The following is a 14,740-nucleotide window of genomic DNA, read 5'->3' on the forward strand; positions in this document are numbered from 1 at the left end:
AGAATGATCTGATTTTTGGTGGAGGGCATGAAGACATATGCATGAAGTTGCAGTAAAAAATTCAAGTTAAAATGAGCTCTGATTACATACAAATCGATAGATCTAAGATGCACAAGAATTCAAAGTATAATCTAGAAAGCAACTGAATATGATGAAAGCAAACTGCACATGCGTGGATGTTCAAAAATGAGATCTAATGCCTTAAAATATGAATGGATAAAAACTTTGAATCAGACTCTACAACTCTTCAAGTTGAATGATGTTACCCACGCTGGGAGGAGCCCCCAAACCCCCCTCCTGTAAGGGCAAAAACTCTAAATCAGGTTCCACAACTCATCAAGTTGAACGATGCTACAGTTAGTGTGCAGGTCAGTCGGTGTTTGATGGAGAAATGTTGGATCGTTTGTTGGATGTGCACAAAAGTAGAGAGAGAAGGGAGAGAGAGTGAGATGAGGTTTTACCCCTCTCTTGTAAGGGTAAAAACTCTGAATCAGGATCTACAACTCATTTAGTTGAATGATGATACCCACGCTGGGAGGAGCCCTCAAACCCTCCTCCTGTAAGGGTAAAAACTCTGAATCAGGCTTCACAAGAGTCAATGTATAGGTCAGTTGGTGCTTGATGGAGCAATGTATGATCTTCTAATGGATGTGCACAGAAGCAGAAATAGAAGGGAGAGAGAGAGTGAGAGGGTTGATGTTCATGGCCTCCTCCGGGGGAGATTTCTTTCTCGGATAATCCTGCAGTGCAGAGACTGGGTCTTAAATAATCATCTTCGGGGCACTTAAGTCTTTACAACCACTCCTTTTCAAGAACCGTCATTTTTTTTGCACCAATGGAGGAGAGGGTACTTAAGTCTTTGCAATCTTATCAAACTCCAATGCTAATTAATGCTGACAAACATGGGAATACGAGACGCACATGCTTACATACGTGGTGCTCTTTGGGACCCCCGATCATGAGATGTAGCTAACTGCCCTGTTCGGGGGGGAACATATAACCTGCTTCGATTAATTAGAGTGGAGCGTTGCTGTTTGAAAAAGCAAAAAAAAAACAAACATAAAAAGCAGTGCCAAAATGCTTTAGTGACACTCTAATTGCACCAATAAATTGTCTTCACTAATTAGAAAGGTGGTTTCTTTCGTAGAGAGCTCTCTTGGTGTATCATGTGTCTGTCTGAACTCTGAACTCTGAGACACACTTACCCTACTCTTTAGCTTTAATAGGAAGAAGATATGTGTTCCCTGACTCTTCTTCATTTATATATATCATGTCAGTTACCACATCACCTCTTAGACCTTCACTTTGAGTTAGGAGGCTCCCTTGACTAGATGTTAGATCTTGGGATTCTGAATTTGGTGCCTCTTCTAGATTTTGGTTCGTAACAGCTCCACCATGCTCTGGTACACCTTTCCTCTAAGGTTTGAAATTTGAGAACCTCCTTTTCCGGTCAAAATTTTCATCCCATGGTTTTGATTCTTTTTTGCCATTCTCTCACTCCACAAGATGTTTTCACATCATCCAATCATATTTTCTTAATTGTTTGGTCTTCAATATGACAATAGGTTTTGACACATGATCTTTATCATGGGACACATCCACAACCTTCAAAGGCTCACCATGGAAGAGCTTGAGGCAAGACACATAAAAAACATGGTGAATTTTTTACCTTGCCGGATAGTGTCAGTCGGTAGGCAAGTTTACCTATTTGTTATTTCACCTGGTACGAACTGTAATACTTTGGTAGGAGTATGTGAGAATTGTAAGACCCACAAAAAAATCAGTAAATTTAAACAAGACTTTCTGAGAAAATTTCATTTCACATGTCCAAGTTAGTGTGTAGGTGTGATGAATTCAAGAAATCAAGAAAGTATCTAAGTTCTGAATTTTTCTTAAGTATTGTGATAATTATTGTTTTGACTAGTAACTGAGAAAATAATAATAATAATAATAATGAGAAAGTCAATCAATTAGCCAACCAAAGAAAAATAAAAAATTGGTTATAATAGTAGATTAATAGTTTGATAAAAAAATTTATTACCTAAATGCATTGACCAAAACTATGGTTGATGAAGACTTATACTAAGTATTAAATAAATTAAGCTTGAATTGGATCAGATCCAATTGGAGATCCAATATGAAAATTACCTAATTGAGGATTTCTAAAATAAGAATAAATGAAATAAATATTTTTAAGTACAATAACTATATTACATAATGTAATGATAGAGTTGGTTGGAATTAGTTGGAATAGAACCAACTAAGCCAACCAAGGGGAGGCAATTTTGCTTAGAGAGACAATTTTGGAAACCATGTGAAAGAAGGGTGAGACTCAAGGAACATGGGATCCCAAGGAATGATCTCTACTTTCTCAAGGAAAAGCAAAAGTAGTAAGAAATATGGTAAGGTCTTATAGTGTCTTATCATTTTTGTGAAAATTCTTATACGACTTGAGAAAAAAGAAGTCAAACATGTGAAAACTTTTTTAGAGTAGAGGGTTGGACTCTACCACAACCCTCCATCTTTCCTCTTGTGTGCACAACCACACATCTCACATGGCTTAAAATTTGCCTATAAATACCTCTCAAAAAGTAAAAGAGAGTCATTCCTTGTCTCTCTCTCTCTCTCTCTCTCATTCACCTGATATTTTTAGGACTCTTTCCCTCTTTTTCAACTCAAGTATAGTGTGGGTTACCTTAGAGGGACTTCATCCTACACGAGTTTGTGAAAAGGGATTTTGTAAGGTCAATCGATATTTAGTCTAATAGTGTAAGTTAATCTTTTACTCAATTTCAATACGAAAATGAATGTTTGCAAATATATCAAGGAAGTTGTTTAATGAGAGATTCATGCAAAGGTTTCAGTCGAAAGAATCTCAACAACAAGTAGTCATTTTGGAACTCTATGCTTTCCGCACCTAAGAGATTATACCCACCACAAACTCGAACCACAGTCTTTACTGTGTGTTTTTGTGGGTTACAGTGCATCACACAAAGGCTATAGATGTTTATATCTTCCAACTAGGCGAATCTATATCAGCCGACATGTCTTATTCAATGAATATGTTTTTCCTTTCAAAGATCGGTTTTTTGATAACAATACCTATACATATGTGGAGCAGGCTTCATTTGATGAGTGGGTGCCAATCACATACAATCACACTTCAGATTTGCCAGTCTCTCAGGAAGCGCCACCTATAATGGATTATCGCTACCGAAGTTCTGCAGGTCCTATTCATGACAGTTCAGGAGGTTTCTCCCCATCACTAATATTTTATAATGAGCAGGCTGACACCTCCCATGATTCCCACATACCTCCTTTAATTGCAGATCATCACACAACATTAGAAGATGTTTTTCTACCGGTACCAACTACTCCACAAAGTATTGAGCAGGTTGACACATCTACTGCCTACCACATGATCACCCGAAGCAAGGATGGGATCCATAAACCCAACTCCAAATACCTCTTTACTGTTGGTACCATTGTCCCTCCAGAACCTCGCACTGTCAAAGCAGCTCATAGTCATCCTGGCTGGCGACAAGCTATGATTGCTGAAATGCATGCCTTAGAACAAACTCAAACCTGGGAGCTTGTTCCACGACTTTCTCATCAAAATATCGTCGGCTGTAAATGGGTTTTCAAGTCCAAACTCAAGGCAGATGGAACTTTAGAACGACTAAAAGCTTGACTCGTTGCTCATGGTTTTTCACAAATCTTCAGGATCGATTTTTTGGAGTCCTTTTCTCCTGTCATTAAGCCCACAACTATTCAGATAGTTTTAACCATTGCTCTTGCCAACGGCTAGCCCATTCGATAACTTGACATCAAAAATGCTTTTCTACATGGGCATCTTGAAGAATCCGTGATTATGGAACAACCACTGGGATTCAAAGACCCACAAAAGCCTGATCACATCTGCCGACTCAAGCGGGCTTTATATGGGCTTCGCCAATCCTCCCGAGCTTGGTTTGACAGGTTTGGTTCCCATCTTTTAATTTTGGGGTTTCATTGCAGCCTCGTTGATTCATCCTTATTTATCAACCATAAACCTTAAGGCAACATCTTCCTACTCCTTTACGTCGATGACATTGTCATTACCGGCAACAATATGAGTCTTCTTCGCCATGTTATTGATTCTCTCAGCAAGGAGTTTGCCATGAAGGATTTGGGGCCTCTTCATCATTTCCTTGGGATTCAGGTCAGTCAATTTAATGATGGACTCTTCTTTAATCAAAGCCGCTATGCCTATTAAATACTAGAAAAAACAAAGATGACAATTTGCAAACTCATCTCCATTCCTATGGTGCGCAGGCCCTTTTTACCAGATACTTCAGCTCCATTCGTCGATCGAAAGCTTCATCAAAGCATAGTCGGGAGTTTACAATATTTAACATTTACTAGACCTGATCTAGCCTATAGCATCAATTATGTTTGTCAATACATGTATGCACCCACCAACTATCACTTTCAGTTGGTCAAACGCATTCTTAGATACATCAAAGGTAGCCTCAATCATGGCATTCGACTCCTCTCTCATAATCCCATAGTCCTTTATTATGGTTTCTCTGATGCAGACTCGGTCGGGTGTCCCACCACTCGACGTTCTACTACCGACTACTGTATTTATTTGGGCGAAAATTGCATCTCATAGAGCATAAAGAAACAACCTGCAGTCGCCAAGTCAAGCTCAGAAGCTGAGTATCGAGCTCTCGCATCTACTACTGCAGAAATTACATGGATCACCTATATTCTTAAAGATCTTGAAGTCTTCATTTCACAGGCACCAACTATTTATTGTGACAATCTGTCTGCTCTTTACATGACTGTCAATCCCGTCTTTCATAATCGCTCCAAGCACATAAAGATCAATTATCACTTTGTGCGAGAAAAGGTAGCCCAACAACAATTGATTGCCTCCTTCATTCCATCGACTTTACAAGTTGCTGACATCTTCACCAAGCCTCTTGCTAAAGCTTCATTCCATCACTTACGAGTCAAACTCGGCCTGTGGACTTGCCCCAAGCCTCGTTTGAGGGGGAATATTTGCAGCATCGGATCACATAAGCATAACAAGGATAGATATCCTAATCACGATAAGGATAGAGGATTTGCACAAGGCAACAAGATCGGCAGCTGTTATGATAGTGAAAAGGATAGTTACCTTATGAAGAGGATATGTAACAGCAATCCCTAATATCAGGGCTAGATAGCTGTAATAATTATTCCTACATCTATATATGTATTATCGCTTGTAACATAAAAGAGATGTAGAAGAGAAGAAGCAATACAATGATACCCATTACCGTGGACGTAGACACAATTGTCGAACCACGTTAAACCTTGTTTTCTATTTCTTTAATATGGAGGCTACTGTTTTGGATCAATACTTTTGAAACAAAACCCATTGGAATCAATTAAGCACATGATACAACACGACCAAAGAAACATCACCTTCTGTTCAGGCAAGTTTGGACAGTATCTTACTCATGCTCAAGTATGCCTGCAGCCATTTGGACTAGTTCCATCGGCTGATGCTCTGCCGTGTTGGTTACTTGATGGGGGGACTTACAGTCTTGCAGTTTGCACGTTGAAGGAAGGTGATTGATGAAAAACTCATAATAATATTTATCTAAATTATTATTTAATAGTTATTTTTTTTTAAATTTTTATATTATTAAAAAAATTAATAAATAACTCAAGCCCATCTAACATGAACCTGTCCCATGTATATAACAGGTCGGATTTCAGCCCGATACCTAATAAGCTCGGGCCTAAAATCATGACCGAAACCCTGCCCATGCATCGGGGCCTGGCCCGTCGTGTGGACGGGTGAAGGATTGATGGAAGAAATACCCAAATGGTTGTACAAATGTGAAAGCGAATGGCGCATTCCTTTCTAAGAAAATTCTACGCATGCGCCCCATATTATCCGACCCATGTTTCTTATTATAATAAAAATACAAACAAAACAGAGAAAGATACCTGCACACCGTCCTCAAGATGTAGATGAAATACATGAAAGAGTCGGATAACAGCCAAAGTTTGGTTAGACCTCCTCCATTGTGAATCCGACCCATTTAAATCCACAGTGCCGTGCCAATGGATCATCTCAAGTTGGTTGTCCAAGTTGAGGCTGTTTGTTATTAGGCCTGGTGGGTGTGTGAAGATTAATTGGCACAGGACTACCGGGCTGACTTTGAAGCTTCGGTTGCTCCCATTAAGGTCTGTTTTTTCTTAAGACTCATGCAGCTGTTGAGTAAACCATATATATGGGGCCACATGAAGTTTCGGTGACTCGCGACTTAGGTTGAGACAGACACCTTCATGTGGTACTACTGTTTGTGGCAATGTTGTTAAAATCGGTAGACCCAATCGGCCCTTTAACCAATTCTCAATTCATTTTTTAGATATATATTTTAAAGATTATTATTTTTTATTATTATTTAATGACACGTGTCAATGATGGTAAGAAAAAAGTTGACGATTCAGGATTCAAATTCGATTCTTCGTTTTTTTTTTATGAAACCGATTCACTTAGTAAGCCGATTTTAACAACTTTGGTTTGCGGCTATACAGTGAATCGTGGACCATTCTTAAGAGGCCAACAAAATCTTTACTGTTCAACAATGGAAGGAAGTTTCCTGATAGATTATCTCAAAGTCTCCCTCAAGCTACCCCACGCTCTTTCTCACGAAAGCCTTTTATAAGTCTCCTCTCTCTCTCTCTCTCTCTCATATATATATAAATAATTGTTGGTTGCATTCAACAAAAACGAGAGTAGACCAAGAAAATTCCACCGCAATTAATTTTACGTGTTGTGGAACCTTTGCGACCATTCTAAGTCTTCTGAGCACCGATCGGAAGTCGCCAAGCAACTTCTCCTGTCGTGCCTATAAAACCGAAATCGCATGCCCTCCCCCACTTTCTCAAGGACGACCAACATCAACAAGCAAAATTAACTGTCCCAGCAGAAATTCATGGGTGCAGTACTGGAAGGCGCGCCATCAAACATGTTTTTCTCTGCCAATTTCATTGGTTTCTTCTTCTTTCGCACAGTCATCGACTGGGTGCTTCGGTTTCAGAACTTGTATGAAAGATTTCCTTCACTTCTCGGGAACCAACTTCATGGTTCTCCCTCTTTTGATGGGAAGAGGTGCCCTCCAAAGGTTTGCTTCAATGAAGGCCTGAAATTGAGGGGAGAAGATGTGGACGTTGTGATGAAGAGGTTGGGGTTGTCGAGTGAGGAAGACAGAAGCCATTTTTGTGAGATCGATGGTCTAGAATCTGATGAGCTCTCCGGGTTGTTCGAAGAGAGGGAACCCAGTTTTGAGGAACTACAGGATGCCTTTTGCGTGTTTGATGACAACGGAGATGGGTTCATCGATCCGGTGGAGTTGCAAAGGGTGCTCTGCAACCTGGGGTTCAATGAAGGATCAAACGTGGAGGAGTGTAAAAGAATGATTAGAATCCATGATGAGAACGGTGATGGGAGGATTGATTTCAAAGAGTTTGTCAAATTCATGCAGAGTTAGCTGCAAACGCGATACATAGGACACCATACTTTCTGGATTCCCATCAATTTTTTTTATTCTTTCCTGCTCTTATTGTAAACAAAAAGAACGGAATATTTCTTTATATATTGTAAAGCAAAAATCCTATAATTTTTTTTTAAATATATGCCTGGTGTCTAAAAACAGCATATGTTTGTTTGAGCGCTATGATTTTTTTGTTAAGTTAAAAAATACAAACTACATATATCTAATTTTTTAAATTAAAATATTTACATCAAAACACTTGTGTAAATACATCTAACATGAAGTTCTAAGCATGGTAAACACATAATAAATCAAGCATGATGCTATAACATGTTATAAAAATCAATACATGCTTTTGCCAAGATCTAAATCACACCTTTAAAAAAAACACCTTTTTCATAAATTATGGTGAGATTTTAATAAAACCAATCATTTTCAAATCTATCAAATCCTTATTCACAATAATTTCAACATCATATTTCATCCAAACATGTATACAAATAATTGAGCGTGCATTTTAAAGATCGATTTGCATCTCTACAAGACCACTTTTTCCCCGAAACCAATTTTGTTAAAATCCTGAATCAAATCTTGTTTTTAAAGAAATCAATATTTTTGAAGAATATCAGCATGAGTATGTCAAGTACAAACATTTAAAACCTCTCTAATGCAAGATCTATGTCTGATCCAATATGGATATTGATTATGCATTCTCTACGTACTCGAAATTCATTTCTAAGCCTATACACTACAAAAAAATTATTAATTAGCGACGGATTTTTTCCGTCGCAAAGTTACGACGGATTAGCGAGAGAAAACCATCCGCCGTAAACACTTAAAATATGTACAAACTTAGCGACAAAAAAAATTTTGTCCTCAAATCCGTTGCTAATTAGCGACAGAAAAAATTTTGTTGCTAAATCTATCGCTAATTAACGACGAAAAATTTATGTCGCAAAACCCGTTGCACATAGCGATGGATGTGGTGACAAAAATTTTTCGTCACTAGTTAGCGACAGTGTTTGCGACAGAAATATTTCGTCGCTAATTACGCTCGCTAGGTAGCGACAGAATATTTATGTCGCCTATCCGTCGCTAAATGTCGATATAAAACACCCATCTAGGGCACAAAATCGATCTTTTCCTCTCTCACCCGCGCCGCTCTCCGGCTACCGCCCCCTCGCTCCCGCTCTTCGGCGATCGCCCCCCTCCTGCTCTCCGTCGACCACCTCCTCCCGTCGGCCTCCTGTTGCCCCCCTGCCCATCGTTGTCGACCCCCCGCCCCCCTCCTGCTCTCCGTCGACCACCTCCTCCCGTCGGCCTCCTGTTGCCCCCTGCCCATCGTTGTCGACCCCCCCCCCCCCTTTCTGCCTCCTTTTGCCCCACGGCCAGCCGACCGTCACCCCCCTTCCCGCCGCCTATCGACCTCGGACCCACTGACCCCCTTCCCGCCTCCTGTCGCCCCCCAGCCTGCCTTTCTTTGTCCCCCCTTCCCGCTGCCTGTCGACCCCCGGCCCGCCGCCTCCTGTCAGCCCCCATTCCTCCCTCCTCTTACCCCTGTCGCCCGCCGCCCCCTTCCCGCCCCCTGGCCTGCCTCCTGTCCCCCCCCCCCTCTTCGGCAGCCTTACCGAGCCCCTTTCGCCATGCACCCGACACCCCCGTTCAGACATCCCCTTTTCCCCTCATATTCCGAACATCCCTAACACTTTTATTCTGTCTCCGGTGACCTCGCAGGTAACCCTCCAGTCCGCCTCCCTGTATTATACTGTATATTTGTGCTTCGCAGGTATTTTGCTGAGTCAAAGACACGCGATGCTTAGTGCTAAGCATCACATGTGGCTAAAAATGCAATGCAAAATCGAGTAAATACCCTTAGTGAGTAAGTGATGCAAGCACATCACATATTATTTAATTTATTGGATGCAACACTTTTATGTTCACACACTCACATAGTTGTAGATATCTAGGACTGTTTTGATGGAGTTTGGAGATCATGCTGAGTATGATTTTAAAGTATGAGTAGAAGTGTTCTTATTTTTGAAGTACGAATTTCATGCTCAACATGGTAGTAGTTAGTGGGATATTGGAGTGTGTTTGCTGCAAGTACATGTTTGATATATATTTTGATATGAATGATTTTAATGTATTGCAATGTTTGATGTTTATGTATCCATGCTTGCACGAAGTTATTTTCTATTTGATTATGCCTTACATGTGGAATTGTATCATAAATTTTTTGTTCAAATGAATATATTTGTGTCATCATAGTATTATTAAGATTTTCTTTTAACTGGTGATGAAAATATCTGTAATATTTTAGGACAAAATGACTGCAAACCGTGAATGGATGTATCGTACGATAGTTGATAATGAGGTGTCGCATGAATATATGGATGGTGTTGACAGTTTTATTGAATTCACAACTGCAAGTGTCAGTACAATAGATCTTACCGGTCGGATCAGATGCCCCTGCACGATGTGTAAGAACAATCAATTTGTAGAACCTCATGACATTAGACATCACCTATACAGAAAGGGTTTTGTTAGTGGTTATCAAAATTGGATGCTTCATGATGAAGAATTTTTGAATAATTATGATGCAAAGGTGGATGTGGTGCACGATAATCCATATGTGGACCTGATATTTGATGCCGTAGGACCAGAAATGGGTGTTTTTTTGGGATATAGTGATGCACCAACTGGGGTAGAGGAAGAAGCAACAACCGATGCAGCTAGTACATTCTATAACTTACTTAGAGATATTGATGAACCACTGTGGAATGGTTGCGAGAGTCACACTATTCTGTTTGCAGTTCTTCAACTACTAAATTTGAAGTGCGAGTTTAATTTGAGTCAATCATGTTTTGACTGTATGTGCACTATTGTGAAGAGTATGTTGCTCAAAGATGAGAAATTGTCACAAAATCTCTATCGTGCGAAGGTTATGGTCAATGATCTAAATGATTAGAATGATTTGAATATATTGAAATGTATTGTATTGATTTGAATATATTGAAATGTGTTGCAATGTTTGAATGTCTTGCATGAAGTTTTTTTCAATTTGATATGAATGATTTGAATGATTAGAATGATTTGAATATATTGAAATGTATTGCAATGTTTGAATGTCTTGCATGAAGGTTTTTTCAATTTGATCTGAATGATTAGAATGATTTGAATGTATTGAAATGTATTGTATTAATTTGAATATATTGAAATGTGTTGCAATGTTTGAATGTCTTGCATGAAGTTTTTTTCAATTTGATATGAATGATTAGAATGATTTGAATGTATTGAAATGTATTGTATTGATTTGAATATATTAAAATGTGTTGCAATGTTTGAATGTCTTGCATGAAGTTTTTTTCAATTTAATCTGAATGATTTGAATATATTGAAATGTACTGTATTGATTTGAATATATTGAAATGTGTTGCAATGTTTGAATGTCTTGCATGAAGTTTTTTTCAATTTGATCTGAATGATTAGAATGATTTGAATATATTAAAATGTAATGCAATGTTTGAATGTATTGCCAATATATTTTAATTTGTTAGAATATGGTTTGTGGAGGACACAATCGTCAAGCACCCAGTGGTAGCCAGTCTGAGCCTTCATCTTCACGGGCTCCTTTGATAGGTATATCATTTAAATAATTGTATATTTGATTAGTTGAAATTTACATTATATAAATTTCTAACTCATTGTTTTGTAAGTGTTGTTTCGCCTACACATGACCCACATACACCAGATGCAAGGTCTTCTCCGTGTGACCCACGACAAGTAATTCAAATAGTGTATATCGATGGTCGACCATAAGTATTTCATTGTCACTTGTTCAATATTTAACTTATAAAAAATGTATATTGACGGTCGATTGTTAATGTGTATCTTTTCATGTGCAGTGCGAGGTTTGAGCAACAAGAAGTAATACGAGGAATTACGAAGTCATTACTGCATCATCTTCCAGGACCAGTAGCACAATAAAAATAGTACCCGAGATAGGTGTTGGACAACTTAATTTCCTCATTCATGGTATGCAATCATTTATCATAACAAGCAATATTTTATTAAAATATGTGCTAATGTTCTAAAAGTATTTGTAGGCCTCCCATCGCTTCGCGAGTGCAAAGGAGGAGAAGGATGTGAGGGTAGTGTTGTAGAAAATGGCTGCCAATCAATTTGTCGACATGCTGCACAATATGAAGACTGTAGCAAAAAAATTAGGTAGTGGGATAGATGATCCACTACAGTGGAAGGGCCATGGTCCGGCTACTATCATAAGAGATTATTGGGAGGGCATGTGCGACAAGTGGTCGAGCAATGATTTTCGAAACCGCTCAGCAAAGGATGCACAAAACCGAGCAGCGATGCCCGATGCGCATCTACACACAGGTGGATCTAAGACTTTTGGGAGCCACCAGAAGAAAATGGTAAGTCATCAATATATATATATATATATATATATATATATATATATATATATATTGTCAAATTTGTGAGTATTTCTGCATACTTATTAATCCATTTTTTATATCATGTCACATTGCGAAAAACAGAAAAAGGAAGCATTGTGCCTTACAAAGATGTATTTGTTGAAACACATAAACGTAAGAGCACGAGAGATTTTGTATCAGAGAAGGCGAGAGCGACAATGGTATATATATATATATATTGTATTAATAAACATTGTAATATACAAGTTACTTTGAATTATGTTATCATAAACATTATAATTTTTAATTATTAATTCATATTCTAATTATTACTTTGTAGGAGTCATATGAGCAGCAAATGATACAACGATATGGCGATGACTCCACTCAACATCCGTCTTTTGATCCTATAGCATGGGTGACTGCTACAGGTGAACCCAAAAAGGGTAGTGTGTTTGGGTTTGGGAGTAACATAAACACCACACCAGTCGTTGCCTCCTACAGCCTGGGCTCACAGAGTTCTCCCGTCAGCATGAACTCATAACGTCCTATTGACCCTACTGTGTCTTGGGATGGTGTTTATCAGCGTCTTAAGGACAAAATGCAACACTTTTTTAAATAAAGTCATTCCCAACCTTGTCCGTAATGAGTTGTGCAACTTTTTTCAGGACAATAGAACTTCATCTGCATTCAACATGAGCTCAGGTACCCGTCAGGTATGCATGATTGAATTGCTATAATTTTTTTTTTATATTTTGTTAATGTCCTTCAGTTTATTACTAGTTTATCTGTCATTTAGCCATTTACTTTGTTGCATTAGATTATATGGATTGCATATAATTTATTTCATTATATTTTGTTTATAAATACTAACATTTTGGTTCTCTTTTGTAGGATGATGAAGATGACCAACATAGAGGAACTGATGGAGGCATGGAGGAAGGGGCAAATCGAGAAAATGAAGAGGATGGTGCCCAAAATCTTGGCGAGGATTAAATTTTTTTGTTTAATTTGTTTGACAAACTTGTAACTAATTATAACTTCGCAAGGACTGTACTTGGTAGTTAAAGTTTGCTTAACTTAGCATTTCTGTTTAATTTGTATGCATTTTTTATTTATACTGTTTTTTTATAAGCAGAATATATGAATTGTAGAAGATTTTTTTCTCGATTTTCAAAATATTTCAAAAAACAAATTTAATTTTTTTATTACAAATTAGCAACAGATAATATCCGTCGCTACTCCGTCGCCAATTTGAGGTAGTCGTCGGTTTGTGACAAAATTTAAGCCGTCGCTAATATCCGTCACTAATTAGCGACGAATATTCATCTGTCGATGAATGGTAGCGACAGAAATAGCGACATATTAAATTCTGTCGCTTAACCAAATCGATCATCGTTTAACGATGAATTTGCGACGTGCATGATCCGTCGCTAAGCAGTTGCAACATAGCAACAGATTGACGAGAGATAATTTCTGTCGCAATTTAGCGACTAGGGTTATGTGACGGATGATATCCGTCGCTAGTCTATCACAAAATTTGTCGTAAACATGTACAACGATGGATTAGGGACGGATAGCATCCGTCACCATTACACATTTTTCTTGTAGTGACATGACAGAAGTACCTACCTCGAATGCGAATTCTAACGGTTCAAATGTCTCTTCCTCTTGATGCAACTTCTTTTAACTACTCAAATGGTTGCTGAAACCTCCTGTAAGACTTGAAGAAGAAGAGAAGCTAAGAGAGAGGGATAGAGAGAGAGAGAGGAATAGAAAGAAAGATAGGGTAGGATGCCCCCCTTGAGCTCCCCCCTTTTATTGAATTTTGGGACTAGCTTAGCAGCTTAATAGGCTAGATATAGAGGGTTGGTTGACCCCCCTTCCTTGCCACTTTTTTATTTTAAAAAATCCAACACAAATTGAAATTTTAAAATTTTCAAATCTCTTTTTTTTTTTTACTTTCTTCTTTCTTTGTTTGATTTTTTCCTTTTTTTCTTTTTATATTCTCAAGTAGGTAAGGATATCCCATATGGGTTTTCTCCTTACTTGGTTGCCAGTTGGCATCCATATTGGTCTCAAGGCTTCTCAAACAAAGCCTTGATTCCAACATGGCAAGTGTTACTTTTTTCACCAATGCTTATTTACTTGATTTTTCAAAAGGGATTTGATTTTAGAAAACCCAAAATCCAACCAAGAGGAGTGGGCCCACCTAAGTGGACGTCCTATCCTTTTAGGCTAACTTGCTTCTTTATATTAATTAATGTATTTATTAATTTTGAGAAAGATCTAAATTTTTAAATTGGATCTTGGATTTATATATATATTAAGTCTTAGATTTCATACCAAATCCAAATCCAATAAATTTTCAAACCTAATTCGGATCAAAACCCATATACTAAATCCAAGTTTTAAGTGAAATTAATTTCAAACCCAATTTCAATTTAAATTCTATTTAAATTCCAATTTGCATGATTTTAACGTCGGGTTAAATTCAATTTTCATTTTAACTTTGGATAAAAGTCTAATTCTCTTTAAATTGCATTTCGAATAAATGTCTCACATAAATTATAATTCACATGCATATTTAAATGAATAAAAGTTATATTTAAGACAATAAATTATTTTTATTTATTTAAATAATTATAAAAAATTTGCAAGTATTACATTTTCTATCATCTGGCCCCCTTTCAATTTTCGAAGCCCTTTTCTGGTGAAACCCTTAATTTTATTCGACCGGCCCTCCTGGATTCAACGTACTGAAAA

At 37.9% G+C, this 14,740-nt stretch overlaps 1 protein-coding gene across 1 annotated transcript; it reads left to right on the top strand.

The window, feature by feature from the left end:
• Positions 1-6,921: 6,921 nt before the first annotated feature.
• On the top strand, positions 6,922-7,677 carry LOC149847057 (putative calcium-binding protein CML46). The gene has a single exon (XM_089998277.1). The coding sequence runs from the start codon at positions 6,981-6,983 to the stop codon at positions 7,533-7,535; it is 555 nt and encodes a 184-aa protein (XP_089854403.1). The 5' UTR covers positions 6,922-6,980; the 3' UTR covers positions 7,536-7,677.
• Positions 7,678-14,740: the final 7,063 nt, after the last annotated feature.

The sequence above is a fragment of the Nuphar pumila genome, chromosome 2 (assembly GCF_984573655.1).
Source record: "Nuphar pumila chromosome 2, dmNupPumi1.hap1.1, whole genome shotgun sequence".
Lineage (NCBI taxonomy): Eukaryota > Viridiplantae > Streptophyta > Magnoliopsida > Nymphaeales > Nymphaeaceae > Nuphar > Nuphar pumila.